This window comes from Triticum dicoccoides, chromosome 7A (assembly GCF_002162155.2).
Source record: "Triticum dicoccoides isolate Atlit2015 ecotype Zavitan chromosome 7A, WEW_v2.0, whole genome shotgun sequence".
Classification (NCBI taxonomy): domain Eukaryota; kingdom Viridiplantae; phylum Streptophyta; class Magnoliopsida; order Poales; family Poaceae; genus Triticum; species Triticum dicoccoides.
This window is the reverse complement of record NC_041392.1, coordinates 158,806,303-158,815,904: the sequence shown is the minus strand read 5'-3', so window position 1 is coordinate 158,815,904 and position 9,602 is coordinate 158,806,303. Positions and strand designations below refer to the sequence as shown.

The window sequence follows — 9,602 nt, the reverse complement described above, 5'->3', positions numbered from 1 at the left end:
CGAAAGCATCCGACCAAGTCCTTCGAAGACCATTTCAGCCAATTGGCTGGACACTTAGTCCTTCACTCTGCCACCTCGCGCATCCTCACTCGACCGCCCCGCGCGTCGCCACTCGGTTGTGCACGTCTTCACCACTCGGCCGCCCCGCGCGTTGCCACTCAGTTGTGCACGTCTTCATTATTCGACCACCTCGCACATCATGACTCGGCCGCTCCGTGCATCGCCACTCAGTTGTGCACGTCTTCATCATTCGACCACCTCACACATCTCGACTCGACCGCTCCGCGCGTCGTCACTCGATTGTGCACGTCTTCACCACTCGACCGCCCCGCGCGTCGTCACTCGGTTGTACACATCATCGCCCCTCGGCCACCTCGCGCGTCGCCACTCGGTTGGTCACCTCATTATCACTCGGCCGCCCCGCGCGTCGCGTATCGATTGGTCACCTCATCACCACCCGGCCGCCCCGCGCGTCGCTACTCGGTTGGTCACCTCATCACCACTCGACCGCCCCGCGCGTCGCCATCGGTTGGTCACCTCATCACCACTCGGTCGCTCCACGCATCACCTCTCAGTTGATCACCTCATCACCACTCGGCCGCTCCGCGCGTCACCTCTCGGTTGGTCACCTCATCACCACTCGGCCGTCTCGCACGTCGCCTATCGGTTGGTCACATCCTCGCCACTCGGCTGCCCCGTGCGTCACCACTCGGTTGAACACATCTTCACCACTTTGCCACTTGCGCGCCTTCAGATAGCTAAGTTGTTTTATAGCTAAGTCGTATACACCCCCAGCACAGGAACGACTAAGTTACTCATATGATCAACTTCATATCACACTCTGTAGCAAGCTTACCTCTTTCGAGCATCACTCGGGGATACGCACAGCCGTTGGCCATGTTTCCCTTAGGGGTTATGCTCATTCGATCAACCCATTGATCGCATCAGGAATATCTTTCTGACCATACATGCTCGTTCCGCCGAAAATCTATAATGGTAGTACTGTCCACTCAGACGATCGCCCAAATCATTCTTGAAGTCATCTTCAGACTGCAAAAGGGTGAAAACGACACTCCTCTACGGATACACTTGGCCCTTATCATAGGCCCCAAGGCGTCAGTTTCACAAACTTGGACTCAGAGATGGCATGTGCTGGTGTTCCCCCGGGATAATGAGTGGCATCTCTCCGGAGAGTCAGCCCACACACTAGCCTTGCCACTCGGGTTTCATGGCACGTCCATGTCAGACCACTAGTCTATCTCCTCCGGGAGACATACGAGTGCCACCAAGTTTTTCCTTGCAGTCAACATACCCCGATGAGTTGGGAAGCACGTCCACTCGGACAAATACCCCTTTCACGCAAAATTTAACAGTCAATATAAGAAGTACTACTGGAATGATTACTCCCTGGAGTGTCCAGCTTTTTTCTACAGTCGTCAGTTTCAAAGCCGATTTCATTCACCGTGTTGAGAGCACGAAGATTCAGCTGCTTGACCGAGTTCCAAGCTGAATTTATTCCATACCGAGTGCACGAAGATCAGTCCGACTGACTCAGCTCTAGGCTGAGCTTACTTACCATGTCAAGCGCCTGAAGATGCATCCGATTGACTCAATTTCAGACTAAAAGATATTTACCGTGTCAACTGCGTGGAGGTTTACCAGGACACTTAAACCCTCTGCCAGGCTCATCTAGTCCGACAGAGGCTCGGAGACTACACCCAGTGGGTGCACTCAGCGTGCCCCCACTAGAAGAGAACTCGGAAAGAAACACTTTGCTCGATGCAAAACCAACTCCAGAATTACTTGACCTCCGAGTTAGAGAAGAACAAGTTCGATCAGTACCAGCTAAGAAGATTTTTAGTTCTCTGAGACCCCCGCCGACTGCCCGCAGTCGACGGCGGTCTCAGGGACTACACCCAGTGGGTGCACTCAGCGTGCCCCCACTGGAGTAATCTCCACTCGGTACGGCCTGACCAGTCCGAGTGATGAACAACAACAAAAAGGACAGACTCTAAGACTCCCGCCGACTGCCCGTAGTTGACGGCAGTCTCGGGGACTACACCCAGTGGGTGCACTCAGCGTGCCCCCACTGGAATGGTATCCACTCGGAACGGTCCGCCCGGTCCGAGTGACGGCCAAACAACAAAAAAATACACGTTCCAGGCATGAAGAAATTCTGAGTAATCAGTTACTCAATGCAGGACCAGCTCCAAATCACTCCAAAAAAATTGCTATAAGGTGAGTTTAACGCTCCTCCGCGGACCCGTTTGAGCTCATTTCACTCGGACACCATACAGTCTGGAATCCGTCAAGGCAACATGCGGAGATAAGATCGTCGGGTGACCAGAGGGAGTTCATAAGTGCCTCCGTAGCACTCGACTCATCTGGGAATTCACATAGACTCGACCCGCTCAACCTCGACCGATTCGGGGGCTAATGACGAGGACATGTATTGGGGGTAGGGTAACATGCCTGACGTAAAGGCCCTACCCATGGACACCGTATACTCTGTACTGGGCCCCTGGGCCAGATCGCCATCCAGATGTACCACAACTTGAAAATCACTCGGAAGGCGACAACCACTCGGAGCACGACACTTCACTCGGCGAGCTCATTCCACTCGACCGTGTAACTCACTCGGATATGCAAAGATCAATAGTCAGCATGTAACATAAGGGGTGAGGGGGTGGCGCACTTTATATAAGCCACCCCCCACCACTAGACTAGGGGGCTCTTTTCTTCCATCTCTCTCTCTCTTTCACCATTAGTCTCAGGACTACGGGGATCTGTTCCCCTCTCATTGTAATCTCCGGATACATACTAAGATAAAACAAAGCCTCTCCGGAGCACGAGACGTAGGGTTGTTATCTCCACCGTGAGAGGCCCGAACTCGCTAAAACCACCGTGTCACCCATATGCATCTCGATAGATCATGCTTCTTTATCCTACCCCTCTTTTATTGTCAGAATCGTTACCACGACAGCACCTCCCGCCGTCCAGCCCGCCCCCGTCTATCATGCACCGCCGGCCCACCTCTGGACACCGCCGGCCTACGTGGACCTCGTCAGCGACGGCGACGACGCCGACGGCCACTGAAGACGGCGACAACATCGAACGGGCACGGGCAAGAGCGCGCTGGCGGCGGCCATTTTTTTCTTTTTTATGTTTAATTATGTCAGGTTGGAATTGAAATTGAGCCGTTTTGTGGCCATGGACCCTAACTTAAGTTTTAAGTTTTTTAAACTGCGTTTATTTACATTTTTAAGTCATTTTGTTTAAGTTTTTATGTTCTTTTTAAACACGTCCAACACAGACAAGATTTGGGGTGCGGCCGCGCGGTGGGCGCTCGCACGACCCAACGGACAGAGACGGACACGGGCGAACCCATCAACGCCTCAAAGGGACAAAATCCGGCCAAAACGGACGTCCGTTTAGGGTCGTGCGGTGTAGTTGGCCTAAAAGCGTGGATTCCAGCTCCGAGTATATATCATATCATTGCAGCAGCCTTATGATTGCGAATTCGGCACCACCAACAACAATACTCACATTATAGTACACAGCAACAGCAAGATCCTCAAAACCCACCTGCAAAGATACGTACTTTGCATCATAACTGAATAATATACCACTACTACTACACCACCGAACACCAACACTGCTAGTTCAAACTTTCTCTTTGTCCCAACCCCAACACTGAGATGCGGAGGTACCAACCTTAATCTCACTAAAAACATGAGTTAAAACCGGTAATTTGCAGGCGCTCATCTTCCGGCGTTGAGCTGTCGAGCTTGAATAATCTAGCAACCATCTGATGAGACGAACTTGAGCTCTAAAATACAGGCCACACGTCGGCCGCATCAGCTGCTGACTTCGGCGATGCTGTGCAGAGACGGGCGCCACTGGCGATGCCTCGAGCCTTTCGTCGAGCTGCCCGGGTGGCCATCCCTGTCCTGCTGCTCCAACTGCAATACACACGACGGGCGGCAGCAGAATAATCAGAACATGCCAATTTGCCATGTTGTACCAAGTTTAAGGATCAGAGTAATCACTAATTAGTACATGCCACTTTGCCATGATATACTAAGTTTCAAAGATCGTAATGAGTGACGATTCCCATGAGTCTTGGGGGAATAAATAGTGAATGATTCCTTGTCCACTAGTAGTTGTAGGTAGGCGCCATATTCGTCATGTATCTGGCATTGCGATTGGAGAATGTCAACCTAGGTAGCTCGCGGGATTTTGTTTGGGCGGCGGCAGGAACTTCTAGGTATCCGTCGCTGCCGTTTCCATGTGGTGTGAGCAAAGCAGGATGTGGCCTAAAGTATAGTTTAGCTCTGAGTGGGAATAATGTGCCCGTTATATGTATGAGGAGCTATCATATCGTGTTTAGAGTAGTACATTATTCGAGTCATCATTGTGTCATGATCGGCTTAATGTATGATATCTTTAGTAAATCAAAAATGGTTGGGCGGTTAGGTACTATTGTGTCATGCATAACTCATACTAACTATATGATAGTAAGGTACTATAAAATTTGGGACGGTGGCCAACTGAGCAAGAAAAATAACAAGTGCAATGGTCTATGGTCAAAGGTACCCCGAGTTAATTAACACCAAACTGCAGCATCAGCAGGTTAACTAACTAGGCAGTTACCTACTCTTATGTCACAATCAAGAAAAACCTCTTTTCATATTGGAGATTGGATAAGGACTCTAAATACTCTTGTGAACTTCACAAATTTGAAAATTAGAAGTACATAAATACAAATTTTGGAAAAAACAAACGATGGGAGCAAAATCGCCTGCCTTATTTCGTTAGATACAAACGTTTTAGAGACTTAGTGATGACATGTCTTGATCAATTGCAAATATGCACTAGTTCGAAAAAATATTGATCTCGATTAACTGCACATATGCACTAGTTCAAATTAAAAATGAGGAGGTAGTGGTAGTGATTAGTGAAGAGCTGGAATGAACCAGCGAAGAGGGGGAGACCACAGAGCAAAGAAAAAGAGTAGGTTCTTCTTGTACATGCAAAGTACTATTGGTTGATTATTGACCATTAAGGGGAAGAACATGCATGATACAGAAGCAAGGAGCTGCCATCGATGAACAGCGAAAGAAACATGGGTGTCAGTAATGAGCAAGAAGGTACTATACCTGATCGAGACCGTCGTCCATGAGGAACTGGTCGTCGCCGGCGGAGGCGGGCCCCCCGGCGGCCTGCTGCCGCTGCCGCTGCGCCCGCCTGGTCTTCTCCTCCTTCCTGGCCTGCACGGCCCTGGTGACCTCGTCGACGGCGATGAGGCGGTAGGCGTGGCCGAGCTGCAGCGTGTCCCGGGGCTTGAGCAGCTTCACCCGCGTCAGCCGCACCGCGCCGCGCCGCTGCTGCTGGCCGCCCCCCTCGGTGACGCGGAGGGTGACGAGCGCGACGTAGTGGCCCGGGTTGGCGCGCATGACCTCGGCGGCGCTGGTGGCCCAGTAGAGCCGCTCCACCCGCCCGCCGCCCGGGTGCTGCACCACCACCGTCGCCTCCTCCGCCGCCTGGCAGTTGCCCATCGGCGTCGGCGCTCCCTGCTTCTGGGCAGCCTCGTGAAAGGGGTGGGTCGATCGACGGGGGTGAAAGAATAGGAGGGCGGCGGCGGTGGAGGCGGGCAATGATGCTGCTGATTTATGGGGGCGACGCCCGGTGGCGGTGGGTGGTCGGGTGGTACTAAAGACCGAGGTGACGCTGCATGCTACCGCCTGCCCACTACTCTCGGGTCTGGACTCTGGTTGGGTGTCGCCCGCCGCTCGTCGAGCCTGCTGCTCTTGATGTTTGGCTCGAAGGGTTCGTCGTGTATCTTTTTTTTTTCCAGGGAATTATGAGCTTTATTCAAATATAAACGCATTCATTGGTCAGTCAGCCAGAAGGCTACTGATCAGGAAGCTCGGAGTTTCAGTAAGCCAACTTTCAGTCACAGTCACAGTACAAGCGCGTTTTGCACAAAAATGAGCTGAAACGTTGGCATGTTGAAATACAAAAGAAGTAAAACTAGCAGAAAGCTCACCAATGTCTTGAAGAATTGGAGCCACAACTGAACGACTGTTGCGACGAGTGTTCCAGAGGTTGATGTAATGCCTCAAGACCGGAGCTTCAGTTGCCTTTCAGGGTTTCCGGGTTTCGTCGTGTGTTTTGTTTGGTCCGCTGCATTTCATCTTTGCATCATGTGCATTGCATCATGTCATCATGCAACCCGTTTTAAAACTCAACTAAACAAATGGTATGGATCTTTGATCCATTTAAATCGAGGGAATTCACATGGTGATTCTCTTTAAAACATATTCTTTCGATATTTAGAGAGCTATAGTAAATATTTCCATTCTTGGGGATCACCATAACACACTTGCAACTTAGTTCCACGCCTCTTATGCTTCAAGTTGCACCTCCAAACTTTGCCCATTATTTTTTTTCATCGCTTTTCCGGAGCTCCACCAAAAATCCAAACATTTTTGGATACTCCTAAAAACCTGTCCTAGTTCAACCTTTTGAATTAAATTCAAATGGATTTGAATTTAAATCTTCCTATCATGGCCTTTTTTATTTTCTCGGAACAAGCATATTTTGCGAGTCCAGGAAAATTATCCGCGTGCCCAAATTCTTTTCCTAACCCTCTCTTTCTTTACTTCTCTTTAATGTTTTCCTGTTAAAGAAAAATTAAGAGGGGGTAGAGTAGCCCAGCGCAGCAGGCCACTTGGGCCTCCTTCATGAGCAGCCTCCAAGGCCCATTTGCTCCCACGCCGGCCCATTAGCTCAACCGGGCCCAGCCATCCCCGCAGCCACCTAGGCCCAGCCGCACCTAACCTCTAACCCTAGCCGCCAGGGAGCCGACCTCCTCCTCTCGATCTCTCCCCCGTGCTTCCCCTCAGCGCCGTCATCTCTCTCGATCCCCCTCGTCCTCCTCCCGACCGCTCCGCCAGGGGAAGCCGCGGCTCGACCCCAATCCTCCTCCACCCCACGCCGGAGTCCCACCTCGCCGGAGCACAGGACCTCCTCTGCCGCCGCGCCATGGATGGCTGCAGCTCAAGCCGCGTCCTTGCCGGGCCTCTCACGCGCCCGAGCTCCATCACGCGTGCCCGCCTCCTCATCCTCGTGGCCGAAGCAGCCGAACAGGAGGCCTTGTGCCTGAGCCTCCTCGCTCTCCTCATCGACCCAGGGAGAGGAGCTCCTCCCGAAACCCTTTCTCGTCATCGCCGTTCGACGCCGTCGGAGCAACCCGCCGCCTTGGACGCCCGACCTCGCTGCCGTCCTGGAGCTCGTCCGCCTCCCCATACCGCCGCCCTGGCCTCGGATCCGGCGGGATCTCGTCCGGTCGTCCCCGCCGCCAAGTCCATCGCCGGAGCCGTCGTCCTCTGCCACACCATCGCCGCCTGTTCTGCCCGTCCCTGCATCGGACCCCGACGAGCTGGCTGCCCCGTTGGCCTTGCTGCCTTTGTCGTGGCCAGGTCAACACAGACACCCGGAGTCCATCTTTGGTTGCACGCCAAGTACCACGGCATACGGCGCCCGAACGACCACCGAACCGGAAACGCCAAGTATCCCTACGCGTGAAGACGCCAAGTCCGTTTCGGAATTCATCAAGTACCGCTACCGATATGGCTCGAACGTCTACGAAACGTGTACCACTATCGTCGACCCCGAAGCCCTCGGATTCGTCAAGTCCGGAGGTGCAAGTACCTCTTCGAACGAACGTCAACGACTACTTCCACTACCGCTGTCGCGAGAACGCCTACTTCCCTCTACGAACTTGATCTGTCCCGTTTGCACGCTCCGAAGGTATAACCCCGAGACGACGCCCGTGGACCGAATGCTTGTGTTGTATGAGATGCATGGTTGGTTGTTGTTTTCGCTCGTGAACCTTAGTTGTTCCTCCTCGTTGCCATGCCGTCGACACGTGGGAACCCGGTAACTGGGAGCACCCCACCGTTCTTCGCATGACACGCTCCCGTCATTTTCTTTGCACCGATGTCTCAATCGAGTTTCTGGAAACGGAATGTTGCCGTGGCACCGTTTCCGTTATCGTCGCTGTGGCACCCTTTCTTTCCGCCACGATGACAAATGCCTCATATCTTTTCATGTCAACATTTTCTTGAAATTGCATAAACTTGTTTATGTCATCCGCATCATGATAAAAACAATTAAAATGTTAAATTGTTGTTGCACCAAATTGATAAATGCATATGGGGATTTATCGGATTCGTTATTTGTTATGTCCAACCCCATTTAAATTGTTTAGATAGTATAGTTTTGTTATGCTTCACCTCTTGCCATGCTAACCAACATTTAAATTTGTTGAGTACCTAACCGGGAGAGAACTAAATAATTAATGCGGTGTTTCGTCAATATACAACTTGTTGCATATTGAGCTCCACTTAATTTGTAGGGTTGCTTGTGCTCTTTGCCTTACCATGCCTCTTTAACCCGGACATGCATCATACTTGGTTGTGCATCATGCCATGTTTATGTGTTGGTTGTTTACTTTGTTGTGTGCTTCTTTTCCGGTGTTGCTTCTTCGGGTTGGTTCCAGTAACGTCGTGTTTGTGAGGACCCGTTTGTCTACGTCCGTTTGTCTTCTTCATGGAATCGTTCTTCTTCCTTGCGGGATTTCAGGCAAGATGATCATACCCTCGAAATCACTTCTATCTTTGCTTGCTTAGTTGCTCGCTCTTTTGCTATGCCTATGCTGCGGTACCTACCACTTGCTTATCATGCCACCCATATTGTTGAACCAAGCCTCTAACCCACCTTGTCCTAGCAAACCGTTGATTGGCTATGTTACCGCTTTGCTCAGCCCCTCTTATAGCGTTGTTAGTTGCAGGTGAAGATTGAAGTTTGTTCCTTGTTGGAACATGGAGATGTTGTTCCTTGTTGGAACATGTTCACTTGTTGGGATATCACTATATATCTTATTTAATTAATGCATCTATATACTTGGTAAAGGGTGGAAGGCTCGGCCTTATGCCTGGTGTTTTGTTCCACTCTTGCCACCCTAGTTTCCGTCATATCGGTGTTATGTTCCCGGATTTTGCGTCCCTTACGCGGTTGGGCTATAATGGGAACCCCTTGACAGTTTGCCTTAAGTAAAGCTCTTTCAGCAATGCCCAACATTGGTTTTACCATTCGCCACCTAGCCTCTTTTTCCCTTGGGTTAGGCCAGCCCAAGGGTCATCTTATTTTAACCCCCCGGGCCAGTGCTTGTCTAAGTGTTGGTCCGAACTGAGTAGACTGCGGGGCCACTTCAGGGTAACTTGAGGGCTGGTTTTACTCGTAGGATGTCTCATCCGGTGTTGCCCTGAGAACGAGATATGTGCAGCTCCCATTAGGATGTCGGCGCATCGGGCGGTGTTGCTGGTTTAGTTTTACCCTGTCGAAATGTCTTGTTGTACCGGGATACCGAGTCTGATCGGAATGTCTCGGGAGGAGGTCTATTCCTTCGTTGACCGTGAGAGCTTGTGATGGGCTAAGTTGGGACACCCCTGCAGGGATTTGAACTTTCGAAAGCCGTGCCCGCGGTTATGGGCAGATGGGAATTTGTTAATGTCCGGTTGTAGATAACTTGAACC

General features: G+C 51.4%; 1 protein-coding gene across 1 annotated transcript; it reads right to left on the bottom strand.

Moving 5' to 3' along the window:
- Positions 1-3,490: 3,490 nt before the first annotated feature.
- Positions 3,491-5,744, bottom strand: LOC119328277. Its single transcript, XM_037601291.1, has 2 exons — positions 5,160-5,744; positions 3,491-3,962 (listed from the first exon to the last, which is right to left on the bottom strand). The coding sequence occupies exons 1-2, from the start codon at positions 5,556-5,558 to the stop codon at positions 3,858-3,860; spliced, it is 504 nt and encodes a 167-aa protein (XP_037457188.1). The 5' UTR covers positions 5,559-5,744; the 3' UTR covers positions 3,491-3,857.
- Between the last annotated feature and the right edge of the window lie 3,858 nt (positions 5,745-9,602).